Genomic DNA, 17,051 nt, shown 5'->3' on the forward strand with positions numbered 1-17,051 from the left:
ACATAAGAGTTAAATTTGCATTTAACCATTAAACACAAAAGTATGTGGTTCGACCAGTAACTTTTATTGAAGCACACTGCAACATGTTTCTTTTCCCTAAGAGTTTTAAGCTAAGCACTTTAAGGTTACATCATAAAGTAACATTGATTATTGTAGAGCACAAAGAGAGAGAGACACATGCAGAGCTACAGTCAGCAAACGTGAGCATGTCCTTTGCATCTTTTGGTGCTAGTGTTTCAGATCAATTCACAAAGAGTGAACGTGTAAATTCTATGTAGTCGTAGGCAGCAGGCAGTTCCCTGCCCTTGCCATCCATGTAGGGTTTCATGTGGGAGATGCAATAATCGGCCTGTTCCCGGGTCAGGTTCTGAAAGAGAGACAGCGTGGGGGTGAGAGGGCTCTGGGGCTGCCAAGGGCCATTGACAGGCAGCCCTCCCATTCCCCGGGGCAGAAACCAGAGCAGCACCACTACACCCAGCATGGAAATGCTCTGGCTGTTGGCACTGTTTGGTTAAGGGTTGGAAGGCCTGACCAGAGTCTTCCCACCGAACAGAAGACAGAGCAGGTAACTGGGACAAGGAAGAACTGCAAACTCTTTATTTCCCTGCCAGCTGGTGGTATTCAGACAGGAAAAACTTGCTGTTTTGGCAGGGCAGTGAGAGGGAGGAGATGTTCATACTGTCTAAACTGAGGCTAAAGCTCTTCCTTTGAATTGCTGTCTGGAGAAACACCCCCCATCTAATTTCCCAGATGATGGAAGGGAAGTTCTGAGGACGGTGCACTCCCTTCCAGGCCTTTAAGTAGCTCTTGTTTTATTCAACCTGAGCAGTTCGTTGGTACCTAAAGCTTTTCCTCTTCCTCTCCAGAGCCAAGAAAGCAGCTGAGTAGGACTGTCACACAATTTCTCTGTTTGCTGCAGGGGATCCCCTGGCAGGGTCAGAACTGACTCGGCCCCAGTGACATGAGCCTCCAAGCCAATAGTGCTGGGCTTTATCTGTGAACAAAAGTCTTGTGTGTTCCTCCCTGGGGTCAACAACCAGCACTTACCTGGTAGAGCTCCTCCTTGGTCACGTAGGGCTTGCCCTCGGAGCTGAGGGCGCGGAAAGCGCTCTCGATCTCCTCGCTGGATTTCACGTTCTCCGTTTCCCGGCTGATCATGAAGGCCATGTACTCCTGCAGCGAGACGTGTCCATCCCTGCCACAGAAACACTGTGAGCACCCAGAGCACAGCACTGCCAGGCCCTCCAGAGAGGGGCTGAATTGTTCTGGGAGGAGTGAAAGTCTTAAGGCAGGAGATTCAACACCAGATCATTCTCTCAAAGTGAATTTCTTCTTTACAAACGTCAGTCTTGCCTTCCTTAAGGCTTTCACATGAGTGACTGTAAAAACAGCCTGTGAAGGACCTCCCAGCCAACTCCTCCATGCATTTCGCAGTACAGAAAGGTCCAACTCACATACCTGTTGGGATCTACAGTGTCAAGAATAGACTCAAACTCAGGGTCTGGCTCTCCTTCCTCAACCATGGGCAGATCATAGCCGAGAGAGCGCAAGCAAGACTTAAACTCCTGGTGGTTGAGTCGTCCAGATTTGTCCTTGTCAAAGTGCCTAAAAACATAAAACCAGAACCCACACATGTCAGTTATTGAGTCCCATGAGCTGTAAAGTGAGCTGAAAACTAGATCAAGGTTATAACCAGCCCCTGTTCTGTACAAATGAGTTTGTATCAATAAATAGTTCTGTCTAGCATACATGAAAAATATGCACAAATTCTTAACTTTGCTTAAAAATCACCTCTTCCCCACCAAAAAAACCCAACTGTATTCTCAGCTGGAATGCATTGACACTGCCAGCAGCAGGGGCTGCAGCTGTTGCCCTCTGGCAGAGAATGGAGCAGCTCAGCACAAAGTGGGGCAGACAACAAAGGAGCCACAAATGGATCCTGCAAATAAGAGCCATCCATGTGCCAGAAATATCTCCCAAGCTTTCCTCTGTCCTGTGTTCCTCACAACTCACTTGAACATCATGCTGAACTCCTTCAGGGCCTCCTCGGTGACTCCAGTGGTGTTCCTGAAAAGGAAGCAGCAAAGCTGAGTAGCAGTTCCTGAGCTGGGCTACTCTGAGTCCAGCACCTGCACCACACAGTGAGGACAAAGGAGCAAACAACCATTCCATGTGGGAACACTTGTACACACTTATTCCACAGAACAAAACCGTTCCACTAAGATCCCACCCTTGCTCATGGCCAACAGAGCTATTCCAAAAGTGCTCACTTCATCCCTCTGAAGGGAACTGGGAGGTGGTGGGGATGTACAAGCTCACTGCATCCATTGCTCTGAGCATGGAGACCCTTTAGCACAGACCATGCAAGGCTGGCTGCAGGCATGGGCAGCTGTGGCTCCTATCTGTCCCCCACCCCCAGTCAGACACTTCAAACCAGGCCAGGCAGTACCGGGCTTGGATCTGCTGCTCCAGGTTGTGTTGCATCCTCATCCCCAGCTGGTCCAGCTGGTCCCACTGCTGTGCCAGCCCCACAGTGCTGTGTTCTGTGTATTTGTTGTCCAGGATAAGTGCTTCTTCCATGGCTGCTCCAAGGTCCTCAATTTTCTTTAGCTGGCTCCTCATAGCTCGGATCTCTTGGTGCTTGCGCTGTGAGAAGGGAGCAAAGAGGAGAGAAATCATGGAGCACCAAAAAACCCAAAAACTTTAAAAAGTTAGAACAGAGGCTGGCAGGGGAGGAAGGGTTATACTCTTTTTTTCCTCCTAGGACTTTATGTCCATATACCGTGATTTGTGAAATAAGATTCAGAGCAATGTCCATCTGCATGCTCACAATTGAAAACTAGAGCTTGCAAACCAGTTCTGGAGACTAAAAAACTTATTAGGAAATGTGCTAAAAATATTGTATCCTCTCTACCCTACCCCACCTCCTTTAGGAAAAAAAATTGAAAACTACATCAGTGTTGTTTAATGGCCTGCAAAGAAGTAGACATCAGATATGTAAACAGATAATCCCAGAGGTCTCTTCAGTATTCCAAATGTCTGAAATCAATTAAGATTTTCCCACACAATTCCATGCATTTCCCTTCTTGCTCTGTGTTCCCAAGCCAGCTGGAAATGCTGTTTTAGCCATAGGTGCACATCACTTACTTTAGTAGCTTCCAGCTGTGACTCCAGTGTTCCCGATTCTTCCACCATACACGACCTAAACACAGAGAACAACAGTGAGAGAAGGCACTTATCTCATAAAAAAAATGGCATGTGGGGCTTGAAATTAACAGTCCTTCCTTGAAATGAAAAATCCTTTCATATATTTAAACACTGGTTTTGTGTTTTGTTTATTCTGACTCATCCTATTTCAGACTGACACTGTACATTTTGTCTGATTCTTATTTCTGTATATAGTTAATTTCTAGCCCCATTTGAAAGGCAACGTGATCAGCAGCCACACTTCATGCCAGACTCAAAGCACCCGCTTTACTGGACCTCATGGAATTAGAATTTAGTGCAGTCCCACCCCCTGCCCCGTGCCCAGCACACACCACACACACCAACTGCAGGTGAGTCACTGGGGATGGGCTGTATTTGCAGTCAGGTACAGGAGCTCTACCAAGGTGTGTTACAAAGGGGAAAATGAGGGTAAAAAAAGATGGTGAGAACTACTGGTTTGGTTGAAAAGTAATCTTAATGTGGCATAATCTTTGCAGAGAGCTACAGACCTCTGCTGCTCAGCAGTGCCTGGTGGAAAGGTGCCTTTCCCACCCCACCTCTCCATGCTGCACCCAGAGCAGCTGAGGTTCAGCCACTCTGCCCAGTGATTTCCACCCTGAGCTTTACATGCAGGTCCCCACAGTGGCCAGGGGCTCTGAGATCTCCTTCATACAGACTAGCTATGGACAGTCTCTGGATGCTGCTTTTCCCCCACCCCAAGATCCCAAGCAATCTCTGAGCAGCCGTGTTTGGGAATCTCTGTCCTTCCAACACGTACGGTGAGAGCTCGCACTGGATGACCCACACGTGGACAGTGAGTCTGGGTGCTGTGCAGATGGGGTGTCCTCTGACTCTGGGGTAATAAAGTTCCTAAAACCTGAATCTCTGGTATTCCAGTCACTAAAACCAGGTTTTCATCCCCACTGGACTCTGTCTTCCCACATGTTTTTGAGCTTCTTGAGAATGGGGATTTCAAGTGCTGAATCACTCTGTAGCAATGCAAATGCACCAAACATCTGGGTGTTTCTCACCACAGGGTTAAGGCTCGGACTCAACGCCCGCCTAGAGATGAAGCACACGCCCAGAGCCTTGAGCAGGAAGCTGGGAACCAACCGTGGAAAGAACCAACAGGGAAACAAAACCTCCAAGCATCTCTAAGCCGTGAAAGTTAGTTGGAAGGAAAGCGAGCCTTGGAATTAACGAGTGCATTTGAAAACCAAAGTGAGGTAAGAAAATAAGAGGAAAAAACCTTCCAGATAGATCATCCCCAACTTCATACTGATAGACACGAATGACACGACGATATGCTATGCTAGTCAAAGGAAAGAAACCAAGTAAATTCCAAAAAGGAAGAAAGAAAGAACAGAGGAAAGAACACACCAAAACACGGCCACTGCAGTGGAGCCACACTCCAAGCCAGCACTGCCTTGCAGCAAACACAAGCAAGTTCTTAATGAGAGAAAATTATTTAAATGCTGGTTGCACATACACAAAAATAAACTGTTATTATTTTCAGGTAAGTCACAAAAAAGTGAGTCTCAGTAAGAGACAAACTGAAGTTTTGCAGTTAGCTCATCTACAGATTGTTTAAAAGCATCTTTTCCCTCAACTCCAAATTGTTCTTCCTCCCTTCCCCAAAGAACACCCATCCCAGGCAGTGCTGGGCACACACAAGCTGCAAAGCAAGGGGTGTGCATGGCAGCTCTTCTCCTGACGCTTCCCTGAAGCTCTGCCTTCCCTCTCACCAAGCCAGGCTAAGCACAGCCAGTGCCTCTTGGAACTAAATCCACGTTTTTAATCTATTCACAGAGAATTAGGGACAAATTCTGCCTGGCATATCAGCAGCCCTCTGGTAATTTGTTCAACAAAAGAGCCTGGCATGAGGATCTCTAACTCTGACCCTGTGTCTTTCAGTGAATGGCTCCTTTCTGTTCACTGGTTCTTGGATACCAGAACTAATCTACATCACTACTTGACAAAGGAACAGGGAATTCAGCATCCATTCCAGGAAAATCTGCTCCCTTCCATTAAACTGTACAACAAAGCCAGTACAAACTATTTTTATCTGGCAGAACACAAGAGACTGTGATCATTACAGAGCAACTAAGCAGCAGAATTATCTGTGAAGATTCCATCCTTCTAATAGGAAAAGCTTCCTCTTTAGGAGCAAGGCCCTGGCCTCCTCCAGCCCTGTGCACAGGCTCTCACACAGCCTCTGCCCTGGCCCACAGACTGCTGGCATTTGACATCACATCTTATCACAAAGCTTCCACTGTGCTGAGACTCGTCCTGCTGAAGGAATTTAACTGGGCAGACACATTTGCAGAGGCTTTAGCAGTCTGAAAACATTTGAAGATCTTATTATTCCCTTTCCACTTCCAGACAAATGGCCAGCACACATCCTCATCAGGAACCATTGCTGTGCACAGAGTGGGCTTAAAACTGCTGGCAAATTCCAACAACGTCTCAAATTCATGTTGGAAGGTTGGTTTTCTCCTGTCAAGGCTAAAATTTGTGTGGGCCATGGTTCTGCAGCAGATTAAGAGTGGGCAGTTCATATTTGCAAACTACAGGGTTTTAAGATATGTAATATCAGCAAAATGTTTAAGAATCTTCTCCTTATCAAAACTTTGGAGAGTTCATTGTTCTCAGAACAGTTATGGTCAAACGTTTTATTTCACTAAGCAAGTCTCTTAAGCTGAAAAACTAGAAATATCAGAATAGCCTGCCTTTGGAAAGGAGCTACACTCTCACACATCTTCTCAACTTAAGGGCCTTTTCCTGTGCAAGCCCTCAGAAAAAGCAGGAGCAAAAGTCAGGAATTCCATGGTGTGCCAGTGGCTGCCTGTTGTAATTTGGCTTTTGACTAGGAGATTCTTATGTTTCTACTGCTTTAAAGCTAACTACTCCAAAATCTTGTTTCCTGTGTCTGTGCACCTCAGCAAAAGGTTGCTCTTTTTAAATAAGAGGGGTTTGAGCACAGCTTTCACAAGCAATGTAACAACAGCAGAAAACACACAGAGCAGAACACGTCACCAAAATTTGAAAGATACAAAATTCAATACTAACCCATCTAGCAGGTAAGTCCTGTAGAATGTGAAGATCCAAACATCAGGCAGCAGGACAGAGACAAGACAGTAAGAGAGGGATAGAGATTTGGGTGGGAAGCAAACATCAAAAAGTTAAAAATCATATTTATATTTCATTATTTCATGAAGACACATACAGAACTATTTGTAAACACAGAGACAGAGAATCACAGGGTTACAGAGAACAGAACTCACCTCCTCTGCCCCCCAACCAGAACCTGTCAGAGCTGGTGACAGCACTGAATGCAGGCACCTGCAATGCTCAACCTTGAGACTTTTTATTCCTAACACAGTTGTTTTACCTTTACTTCCCCTACTTAGAGAAAGTTATTATTAGACAGCGGCCCAGGGAAACGATTACAAACTTTTAAGCTCTTTTCACATCTTCTTTCTCTATTTGAACTGCAGTAAGATTCTCAATACACTGTTCAATACAAAAGGGGAATTAACAGAAATGCCAGTTTGCTTGGAGCTATTTGTGCTCCACCTCCCCAGCTGTGCTACAGCCTAGTTCAGGAATACCTGGAGAAAAACGAAGTCCTGGATAACTGGAATTACTGCAGGAAAAATAATTCAGAAATAGGAACATTTTTAAAGTCTGCTGTTCCAGGGCTTTCCTTTCCCCTGTAGCTAATGAGTTTCCCTCAAATCCCAACTGCAGGGAATGGACAAGTCCTGATGTGCTGTTTTTCAGAAGGAGACAATTACCACTTTGACAGTCCAAAGAGATGCAGGATGCACACAAGTACTACCTAAGGGATTCTCTAAGGGCAGGTCCTGGACAGACAAACTGTACCTGGTCTCCTGAATCCACTGATGGAAGGCATTGGCATGCTGAGCAAATTCCTGCCGCAGTTTGTCATTCTCTTCCTGCCTTCGCTGTTCCTTCTGCAGCTCCAGTTCACGTTCCTGAGAAATGAACAACAGTAATTTCAGAGAAATAAAGGGATTGGTCTCATCCTGTAACAGAAAGCAAAAAACTAAAAGCACAGTTCTGAGCCTCAAAACAACACTGAATGCTTGGTGTCCTGAATACCTAGAGAAAAGCATCTCAGGTGGTAATTCAGAACTGAAGTCCTGAGAACTGCAACTGAACCAGCTGCTGTTTTACTGGATAGCAGAGAAGTTAAATTTCTATCACAATTAGGAAGTAAGACACATGCTTTGCCTTTGGAAAACCATGAGAACAACTAACAATTGCACAAGTTTACAGATAACAGCAATTTTTCTTTGCTCACAAATTTTGAGATATTTTGCTGTATTATGGTGACAAACTCTTGTACCCATTATCTCAGAACAACTTCCTGAGATGACTGAAAGGTCATAAAATATGAAGATACTCTCCCTCACTGACTTGCCTTGATAATTTTCTGCAGATTCCTCCAGGTTTCTTCAAGAGCCTCCATAGTGAACCAAGTGTAGGGGTTGGAGGCCACACGGAAGCTCTTGATCTGGCGATCCAGCTCTGCCAGCTGGTTGAAATCAGCTTGGGCAGAACTGAGGGAGGAACGGAAAGCGTCGTGAGCTTCTCTCAGGGCTTTGATTTCCTCCAGGGAGTTGCAGCGCACAGGATCTGTCAGATCCTCCTCAGCATTCTCAAACCAACTGTTGAAGGCAGAGGCCTTCTTTGCAAAGGTCAGGAAAAGATCCTCAACCTTGAAAAGAGAAAAAAACCAGTTGTTCAGTAATGGAAATATTCTGTATGAGCTCATCTGGAATTAACATGCAAGAGTTTGCCTTGCAGAAATTCTTATGTTAATTCTCCAGGATCTCTAAAATGGTTAGTTCCAAGTGTGTATTTTTAGTGCACAATTAGATTTTTGTAGCCCCATGGTTGGTCACTCACCTTTCTGAAGTGCTCCTGAGCCTCCAAGAGTTTCTTTTTCCTGGCAGCAGAATTGGCCAGTAGCTGATTCCAGCGTTTCATCAAGGAAGCGTGCCGGGCCTCGATGGCCTTGGACTGGATGTGCTTGGCTGCAAGCAGCTGGTCTTTCAGAGCAGTGATGTTTGCAATTCCCTCCTGCTGGAAAGCCTGAAGTCCAGCATCAAACGTTTCCTGAAGCATTAAAAGAACAAAAGGCATTTGAGATTGTATTTTTCTTTAGCCTTTCCAATACCCTGCATATATTTCAAACATGGATTCTTGTGTGTTCACAAGAGTTCAGCTGGTCCCTCCCTCACGGGGTAGCAGCAGCATCAGCACTGACCTGTTTGGTGAGCAAGGTTTGCACTGAAGAGAGGTCACGTCCATAATCATCTGTCTTCAGACTGTTTTCCTTCTCTCCTGGAAAATGAAACAAATTTCGCAAAAATGTCATTTCTCCGTCTCAAACATTCCCTCTGTTCCAGATTTCCAGATCAGGTTACTACAAAGGCATGAAGCAGGGACAGCACTGCTGATTACTCTGGGCTTTGGTCTGCCTCTTACAACAGCACATAAGGAGCTACTGGAGACCTTTGGAAATGAAGGAGTTTAAGGTTTGTTTGTGACCAAATATTGTACAGAACATACCTATCCATGACTCCACCACATCTGCTTTCCAGTTGAACTGGAGGAAGGCTGAGTTCTCATCCAATTTGGCTTTCCTCTGAGCTGCTGCCTTCTCCAGATCTGACACCTTGCCTCTAAGCCCCTTCATCTTGGCAGTGATGTTTGCCTCATGGTGATTGTTCTATGCGACAGGAGGAAAAAAAAATATAGCCATCCTGTATGATGTTAAAGTCATCTGAGGCATTCAGGACATTGATGACAGAGCAAGGACTTCAGCTGAAAGATACTGTCTCAGAAACAGCTTTGAAAGCAGAACACCAACAGCTTATTCAAACACAAAAAATGAGAGCTCTTTTCAAAGACATGACAGAGAAGAGAAAGTCTGCTGTAACATGAAGATGTCCTGGGGAGCCTTTGAAGATGAGTTCATGCTCACCTTTTTAATGAGATCCTCTCCATTAGCACAGACATCATTCACTCTGTCCTTGTGGACAGTGAAATCAGTCTCAAATGCCTCATGCTTCTTCAGCAAGCCCTGCAAATACAAGACACAGACACTTCTAAAAATAATTTCTCACAATTTATTAAAAAGTAATTAATTTTATATATCAGTTAGCATAAACTTCAGTCAAAAATTAATCTTAGCTGATTAGCACAACTTACTGGTTTCCTGTGGACAAAAAGAAACTGAGACTGACTTCCAATCAGAGGTTAAGAGATGCAAAGCTACATCAAACTAAAAGTAATTTCTACAGGAAATAACATTATTTGGATGCTTTAATAAAGTGAATTTACATTTTTACAATGTAAATTTACAATGGACTTCAAAAGGAACAAACAACCTCTAAATTGTAAAGACAGTTAAAGAAAATGTTTGTTACCCTCTAACCAACAGGAATGCAACAATAAAGTGCTGACAACTTCCTCCATACCTGGATAGCAGCAAGTGTGTCCCCATAATCCTCACTGGCTACCAGTGTCATTTTCTCATTGATCCAGGCTTCTTCTTCCTCAACATTTGCTACAAACTGCTGATACTCCAGAGACTCCTCCAGACGCTGGCCCCTGTGTAGGGAAGGTAAAACTGATGAGTTTTATGGCACTGAGATGTAAGATACAAAAACAATGTGCAGAGCCTGAACCTTATCATTCACACTTCACTCCTCCAGCAGCAGCCACAGCTGGAGCTCCAGGAATTCCTTGGACTACAAAGGCTGCTGCTGCCCAAGGACTGAAGCAAACTCTCTCCCAACAGTTTCTAATCAGGAAAAATTTCCTGGTAGTGGATTAAAGCCAGCTGATTGTAAGCCTGTGGTTTCCAAGTGGTGCAAGAAAAGGCTAAACACAACATACACCTCAAAAAGAGGCTCATGTTTCTACGGAGGAACATTGTCAGTAATCTTGTAGTCTGTGATCAGGGATAGATGCTGTTACATCATATTCCTACTCTGAAATTCTGTAAACCTGATCATTATGAATCCATGTAACTTTGAATTAATACTGAATTTTACAGAAATTCATACCTAGCAGCTGCCAGCTGTTTTAACTCTTTCCAGTGATCCACAAACTGAGCCAGTCTCTGCTGTATCTCCTCCTTTCCAATTGTGTTGTCATCTGAAAGCTTCTTACCCGTGTCCAGGACACCCTAAAGAGAAACAGTTATTGGAACATCACCTGCCTTCCTCAGGTGCATTGTTTGGGGTACAGCACAACTACTGCTGGCTTTCATCTGTTCCACAGTCAAGAAAGGTGCTGCTTATAGAGAAATCTGTCATGGGGAGAGGCTTTTACCTGGATAGCAGGTTCGTGGGCAGCTAATTCCGCTTCCAAGCGCTTGTGTTTCTTCCTCAGGTTCTGCACACCAGTCAGGTCTCTGCCATAGTCCTCTGAGCTGACCAACAGTTTCTTCTCTCTAAATTCAACAGAGGAGAGAGAAAGATAAAATATGAAAATTACTTCTAAAGGTCCAACCTGACAAAGAAAACAAAAAAACCCTCAGATTGCACAAAGATCTTGGATGCAAATTCCTGTGTGAGGAAAAGAAGGTGACAGAGGGCCTATAATTTATCTTTGAAGGACAGAATTCCTCTGTACAGTTTTCTTTTTAAAACTATAGATGTCTTTTGTAAAGTTGCCCAAATTTTGTTTGTTTTAAAAGTATGACAAAATAAGTGCTGTAATTTGAATGGTTTCTATCAGCCTGATGTCTTTCCCTCGTCCTGAGGTACTCACACCAATGTGGAAAGACTATTTGATTAATGACAACTGGCTACCATCAAGAAAGTACTTGAAACTGAAAAACTTTGAATTTTTGGTAGGAGCATTCCCAAAAAGACTAGAATGAAATGTCTGAGCCTCAACAGTGTTTTTCTGCTTACTGGGATTTGACCAAAGAAAACAGCAGATAAGAAACCACACCCAAAGCAGTTTTTCTGGACTCCTATAAATACACAGTTGTTGGAAGGCAGCTCTAAAGCCACACTAAAGGATGTGAGTGACATTGGCAAGCCCAGAACTTCCCAGACACCCACTTGATCCAGGACTCCTCGTCGTCCATGTCGCGGAAGAACTGGTGCAGGCGGTGGCTCTCGTTGAGCTTGGCACGGCGGGCGCTGGCCATGCCCTTGATGCGCTGGAAGCGCCCGTTGATGGTCTCGCGTTTATCCTTCACCTGGGACGTGTCAAAGGCGCTGCTGGTCATCAGACTGTCAGCCTGGCTGTTCAGGTCCTTCAGGCGGTCCTGGACACAATGGGAGAGAGCAGGGATTGCTCAGAGCTCCTTTCTGTGCTCATTATGTCAGGATGAAAATCAGAATCCGACTCGCAGTCGCAGGTTTTGTTTAAAACCACATTTTGACAAGTCTGTGACTGCAGCAGGTATCAGGAGCTGTACCCATAGAATTTGCTCATGACTAGGATTTATCTTCCAAAACTAAAAGGGAAAGCAATACCTCATGAGCAGATATGTCAGCTTCCAGTAACTGGTGTTTTTTCAGAAGGTTGTTAACAGATGCCAAGTCCTTCCCATAGTCTTCAGATGCCAACAAAGCCTCCACCTGGAGATGGAGAAGGAAACATGTAATGAAGAACAAATTGTGTTTCGTGAACTCCTTGAAACTATAATGCTTTAAAACCATGCAAATTACTTCTCAATTTTCTATTAAACCTTTACCTTGTCACCTGTTTAATACCTAAAAGCTTCTATGCAAATTTGCTTCTTCTCATCTTACTGTTCATAACTAATAACACACATACAAGAATTTTACTAGTAATAAGTTTTTTTAAAAATAAACCTAGACTTGATCAAAGGTAAACAGAGATCCACAAAATCTAACATCAGCAAAGGTAATAAAAACTGAAAAAAAAGATGCTTTGCAAGTAATTAACTCCTATCTTATTACCTCTGAAAGCCAAAAGTCAAAGTCCTTGATGCCAGTATTGAAATTCTGTTGCTTATTAGCTTCTTTCAGTTTCTGACTCTTCTCTGCTGATTTCTGTACCAGGAACTGCCACTGATCAGCCAGGGCAGCCAGGCGTGCCTGTCAGAAAGTGAGAAAGACAAGTAAGTGTCACAAATGAAACATGAAAAAAGTTCTGATCCATGCAAAACCAGAACATGGTGGAAGTTTGGCTGTTGATTCCAGGTGTGCAAGTTAAAGTCAGTATTTTGAGCTGCCCAGTTATAATTTACACCTCAATCAGAGGATCCTTATCCTCGTGACCAAAGCTGAACGATTCACCTGATCTGCACTGTGTAGTTGAAATACCAAAGCTTCTATAAAGAGAGATTTGTTCTAGAGGGACACTGTCCTGCCTCAGTTACCAAAACACTGCTCAGGGCAAAGCCAAGCAGGACTGGAAGGTGCCCACCTTGACGGCGTCCTCGCTGCCGGCGCATGCACCCCTCTCGATGAGGGAGTTGCCCATGTCGATGACGCCGCGGATGCGGTCGGCGTTGGCGTGGAGCTCGGCCTCAAAGGCCTGGTGCTTCTGGTGCTTGCTCTGCAAGGACAAACCAACACCATCAGGCTCTGCACAAAGGGCTCCTCCATTGTTCTCATGGGCTGGGTGCTCAGCTTTGTGCACAGGCTGAGCTGAAGTTCTCTCTGGGGAGGGAATTTACTGCTCGCTCCAGTGGTTACTCTCATTACCTGAGAAACCACCAAGTTTTGACCTGGCAAAACTGTGGCTGAGCTGATACACAGAGCTCTGGCAGCATGCTCTGCATTTCACTGGTGTCAAGGCAAAATTCTCTGCACTGAGCTGAGCTGTTACTGCAGTACAGATTCCTAGTTTTCAATGCAGCCCTTTGAAAAGCAGCAGTTACATATACCCTGAGTAGATCATCCTTTCTACTCCAACAGTAACTGCACAAATTTTTACTTCCCTTCCTAATCTATAGGTAATTAACAGAAATCACTGCTCCAGCTTATCTGCTTTCTGTACAGTTGTGATATTAGACATACATTGTATGTATAGATAAATACTGAATACATTATCCTCACTGAATACATTAGCCTCATTGTATGTATAGATAAATACTGAATTAACAGTCAAAAATTTCTACAAAAATGTAACTGAATTATTTGGTAAGAATTTTTCACTGCCAAGCTGAGAGCACCATGAGAACAACAGGAGCCTTGGTGTGGGAAGGAGAGTGCAGCTCTCATGAATCCACGATCCATCCACCCACCAGGAATATGACAACAGCACAAAAGTGACAAGACAGAATTTGCAAGTATAAACTGGAAATGCTAGTGACATTGGACATGGGTAGAAAGTGTCCTAGAGAATGGGATGAAAGGAAATGTTAGATCAAAAATAAAAAAGGAAAAATACTATAGCGCTGGTATGAGAAATTCTGCATGAACTGCTTCATTTTGGGAACTGTAACCCCCAAATCCTGAGATTGTGAAAGCATATCCTTCAAAGCTAGCTCTAACAACTTGGAAAATTCAATTTAAAAGCTGCCAATTGCATATCTCCATATAATTACCATGACAACAAATTGCAGACAAGCCTTTCTAGTTCAATATAATTCTCTTCCAACTAAAAAAATAGTAATTTAATGTACCACACTCTGAAGTGACAAATTATTCCTTCATTTCTTACTCGCTGGCTTCTCCTTTCTTTGTTCTATCTTCTCCCTGCACATATCCTCATTTTACTCCCCTTCTTGGATTCTTACAAGTGCTGTCAGCTTTCCATCTGGTACATCTCTTTTTCTGGAGTGTGCTTTCTGCTTTATTCCCTTCTATGCTATTGCAAGAACTAAGCCAATCAAGATCTAACATTTACTGAATCCTCCATCTTCAGCATTTGATTCTACAAACACAAACTCATGAATTTGACATTATGCCCTCTGTTAAATCATCACAAGTGATGATCAAACAGCCAAATTTCTGAAAAAGGGGGACAGAACCCCATTCTCCTATGGGCTAACCCCTAAAAAAGCCTAAACTGCATCATTAACACAGCATAAATTAAACAGATCATGCAGAACACCTGCAAAACAAATACATAAATAAATGATGCTGAATAGGAATGAACAAAAAAGCCACACCCATAGGACGAGGATCAACAGCTGTACCTGGATGGAGGTCAAGAACTAACAGAAAAAACAAGAGATTACATGAACTGATGGATGGAGCAGCAACCAGAGTTCGGGCTTACACAGAAGCTTATACAGAGAAGATAAATTCACATACCAGGCTAGTCCAAACTACTTACCAGCAGTTTGGAAAGCTATAAAACAGATTGAGAGAAGTAGTTCAGTGCATTCATACTACTTCATAAACCAGAATTAAAACATAAGACATAACTTTATTCCTTAATATTGAAAAATAAATGAGATTTCACACTCTAGTTGAGACCCAAGAATTCCATTTCCTTATTGTCTAGATGCTGGGAGAGACACAGAACAGCCACTTGGGTTTCTTTAGGAAACTTTCTGCTGCAGATACCACATATCTTATTAATTATATGCATGAATAATTAATTATAGGCATGAATAATTACTAACCAAGTCCTATTTTGGGTCTCCTTTCATGCATAATGTAACTTCCATTTTCTCCTTGATGAAAGGAGAACATGTCCAACATGATGCACTATTCTGTCATCTCTGAACAAGAATTCCTGAGCATGGATTTTCAAACCAGAGCAGGCCTTGCAAAGTTAAGAATGATATTCTGATTTTTAAGCCAAGAACCACATTCACCTGGATATTTGTGGGATCCTTATAGGACTCATCACTTGCAGTCTGAAGCTTTTCACTGATCCAGGCTTCTATTTCATCCACATCACGACTGAACTGCTGGAGGGTCTGAGACTCTCCCAGCTTCGATCTCTTCTCAATCATTTGGGCTTTCAGACGAAGCCACCTGTGGTAATTTGACACATAAAATGAACAAAACACTAGAGCCACATGAGGCATCACCTTCAGCAGCTACAGAACATTTCTAGAGAGGATTTCCAGGACTGCCTTCTCCTCCCAGGCAGCACTGACCTGTCCAGGACCTCGTTGCGCCTGTTGGCGATGACGCCCTTGGCGTAATGATCTGCAGCAATCAGCTGGTCAGCAAAGGACTGCAGGACAGCAATTTTCTCTTCCTGTTCAAACCAGAAACCATGAATTAGAACTGTGGTCCCCTAAAGTCAAATGATGAGCAGTGTCTTGAACAGAACAAGCCTTTTCATCTTTAAATTTACATTACTGGGACCCTATGAAGGAAGTCTCTCTTCTGCAGGACTGCAGAGTTCAACTCAGAACACTTTTCACCTGTGACTTTTAGGAAAAAAGGCTCTTTTGGGCTAAAAACTTTAGCAGTATGATATCTCAATAAATCTAGGCAGTTTTCTACTACAAGAAACTGGAAATATACCCTTTTCTGCCAAAAGTAAAAAGTAATTTCAAATCAGTAGATTTACACAAATACTTGCCACTATTTCTACACTGTTTGTAGGCAATGGAATACATCCTGATCTGCCAAGCTGCCTTAAAACTTCTGCAGCAAATTCCACATGGCTGAATATTCAGAATTGAACTTTAGAAACCATACATAGCAGAACTCCTTTTGCTAATGATTCACATGAGAAAAAGGAAACTATTTTCCCCTTACTTCAGCTACACTTCTCACCTGGACATTGATTGCTTTATCAAAATCTTCATGTTTCTTGATGAGTGCCTCCACACTGTCCAAGGAGTCTCCTTTATCCTCTGTATTTAAGAAAGCCTCCCGTGCAGCCATCCAGTTTTCAGCTTGTTCACAGTCCCGATGAAACAGCTAGGGAGAAAAAAATCCAAAGCATGAGCAAGACAGCTCAAGTTATCACCATGAAATTGTAAACTTTTTAATGAAAAGAGGAATTATTTTTCTTATTCAAACTGCAGCAGAGTACCTGTAGTTCCAGGCACTGGTCCAGCATCATTCTGCGCTGGACCCAGGCCTTCTCCAGGTCTGTCCGTTCTTGGTCCAGAATATCCAGTTTCTCCTTGATCTCAGGGCTGGCATAGTGTCCATGGGCAAGAAGCTGTTGTCCAAACTGTTCAAATGCCTGGAAAGTGCCAGCTCTTGCATCTATTTCTGTGCGGTGTTCCTGCAAAGGGCAGAGATGTGCTGCTCAATAACCAAAGCTAGAACTGATCTATTTTTGGAACTTTATTGGAAAGTGTCAGAAAAAAGAAACATTTATTGATGTTTATGATACACTTATCTTTGACATACCTGGTGTCTTTCCAATAAAGCTTCAGCTCCAGTCACATCCTTTGCAAGTTCATCTGAGGAGACCAGGCCCCGGATGCCATTGATCCAAGACATGAGGTCCCTGTGAACACACAGTAATAGGGAATTGTTCCCTCTCTCCACTGAAATGAGTCACAACAGGGAGAACAGTCCTTTCCTGAACCCTTCACAGAAATACTCCTGTGGAACAATAAGCCCTGTATACTTCACTAATAATGAACAAATTGAGAGGGGATCACATCACTACCTGAAGTCACTGAGGAAACGCTGCAGGTCATGAGAATCTCCCAGCTTCTCCTTGCGCTGGTCAGCTCGTTTCCCCAGACTGTTCCAAGCCTGGTTCAGCTCAGTGCATTTTTCTTGGAGATCTTCAGCAGATTCTGGATGTGACTGGATTAGGCGCTGGGCAGTTTCACCAAGAGAATTCACCTAGGATTGGAGAAAGGAAAATGAACATAGTGAAGACAGAGAGAACTGCTATAGTTCAACCATTTCTGGTAGATAAAAACAAAACTTTTGGGT

General features: G+C 43.5%; 1 protein-coding gene across 4 annotated transcripts in view; it reads right to left on the bottom strand.

Moving 5' to 3' along the window:
• Window positions 1–43: 43 nt before the first annotated feature.
• The window catches only part of SPTAN1 (spectrin alpha, non-erythrocytic 1), a 45,879-nt gene continuing 28,871 nt past the window's right edge, over window positions 44–17,051 (bottom strand). For 2 of the 4 annotated variants that reach the window (XM_054284376.1, XM_054284374.1), the window contains 27 exons: window positions 16,777–16,958; window positions 16,512–16,611; window positions 16,186–16,383; window positions 15,924–16,070; window positions 15,293–15,396; window positions 15,005–15,167; window positions 14,518–14,532; window positions 12,658–12,789; window positions 12,189–12,326; window positions 11,739–11,843; window positions 11,319–11,527; window positions 10,579–10,699; window positions 10,311–10,432; window positions 9,720–9,852; window positions 9,224–9,322; window positions 8,809–8,968; window positions 8,504–8,580; window positions 8,143–8,352; window positions 7,655–7,951; window positions 7,093–7,205; window positions 6,277–6,294; window positions 3,148–3,202; window positions 2,450–2,646; window positions 2,014–2,067; window positions 1,459–1,605; window positions 1,048–1,195; window positions 44–367 (listed from right to left, as the gene is read on the bottom strand). In XM_054284376.1, coding sequence (XP_054140351.1) covers window positions 242–367; window positions 1,048–1,195; window positions 1,459–1,605; window positions 2,014–2,067; window positions 2,450–2,646; window positions 3,148–3,202; window positions 6,277–6,294; window positions 7,093–7,205; window positions 7,655–7,951; window positions 8,143–8,352; window positions 8,504–8,580; window positions 8,809–8,968; window positions 9,224–9,322; window positions 9,720–9,852; window positions 10,311–10,432; window positions 10,579–10,699; window positions 11,319–11,527; window positions 11,739–11,843; window positions 12,189–12,326; window positions 12,658–12,789; window positions 14,518–14,532; window positions 15,005–15,167; window positions 15,293–15,396; window positions 15,924–16,070; window positions 16,186–16,383; window positions 16,512–16,611; window positions 16,777–16,958 — 3,570 coding nt within the window. In that variant the 3' untranslated portion in view covers window positions 44–241. The remainder of the gene's footprint in view (window positions 368–1,047; window positions 1,196–1,458; window positions 1,606–2,013; window positions 2,068–2,449; window positions 2,647–3,147; window positions 3,203–6,276; window positions 6,295–7,092; window positions 7,206–7,654; window positions 7,952–8,142; window positions 8,353–8,503; window positions 8,581–8,808; window positions 8,969–9,223; window positions 9,323–9,719; window positions 9,853–10,310; window positions 10,433–10,578; window positions 10,700–11,318; window positions 11,528–11,738; window positions 11,844–12,188; window positions 12,327–12,657; window positions 12,790–14,517; window positions 14,533–15,004; window positions 15,168–15,292; window positions 15,397–15,923; window positions 16,071–16,185; window positions 16,384–16,511; window positions 16,612–16,776; window positions 16,959–17,051) is intronic. The other 2 variants (XM_054284377.1, XM_054284375.1) reach the window with 1 other exon arrangement.

Source organism: Melozone crissalis, unplaced genomic scaffold (assembly GCF_028551555.1).
Source record: "Melozone crissalis strain CALT ecotype California unplaced genomic scaffold, PUWL_Pcris_2 ptg000041l_1, whole genome shotgun sequence".
Lineage (NCBI taxonomy): Eukaryota > Metazoa > Chordata > Aves > Passeriformes > Passerellidae > Melozone > Melozone crissalis.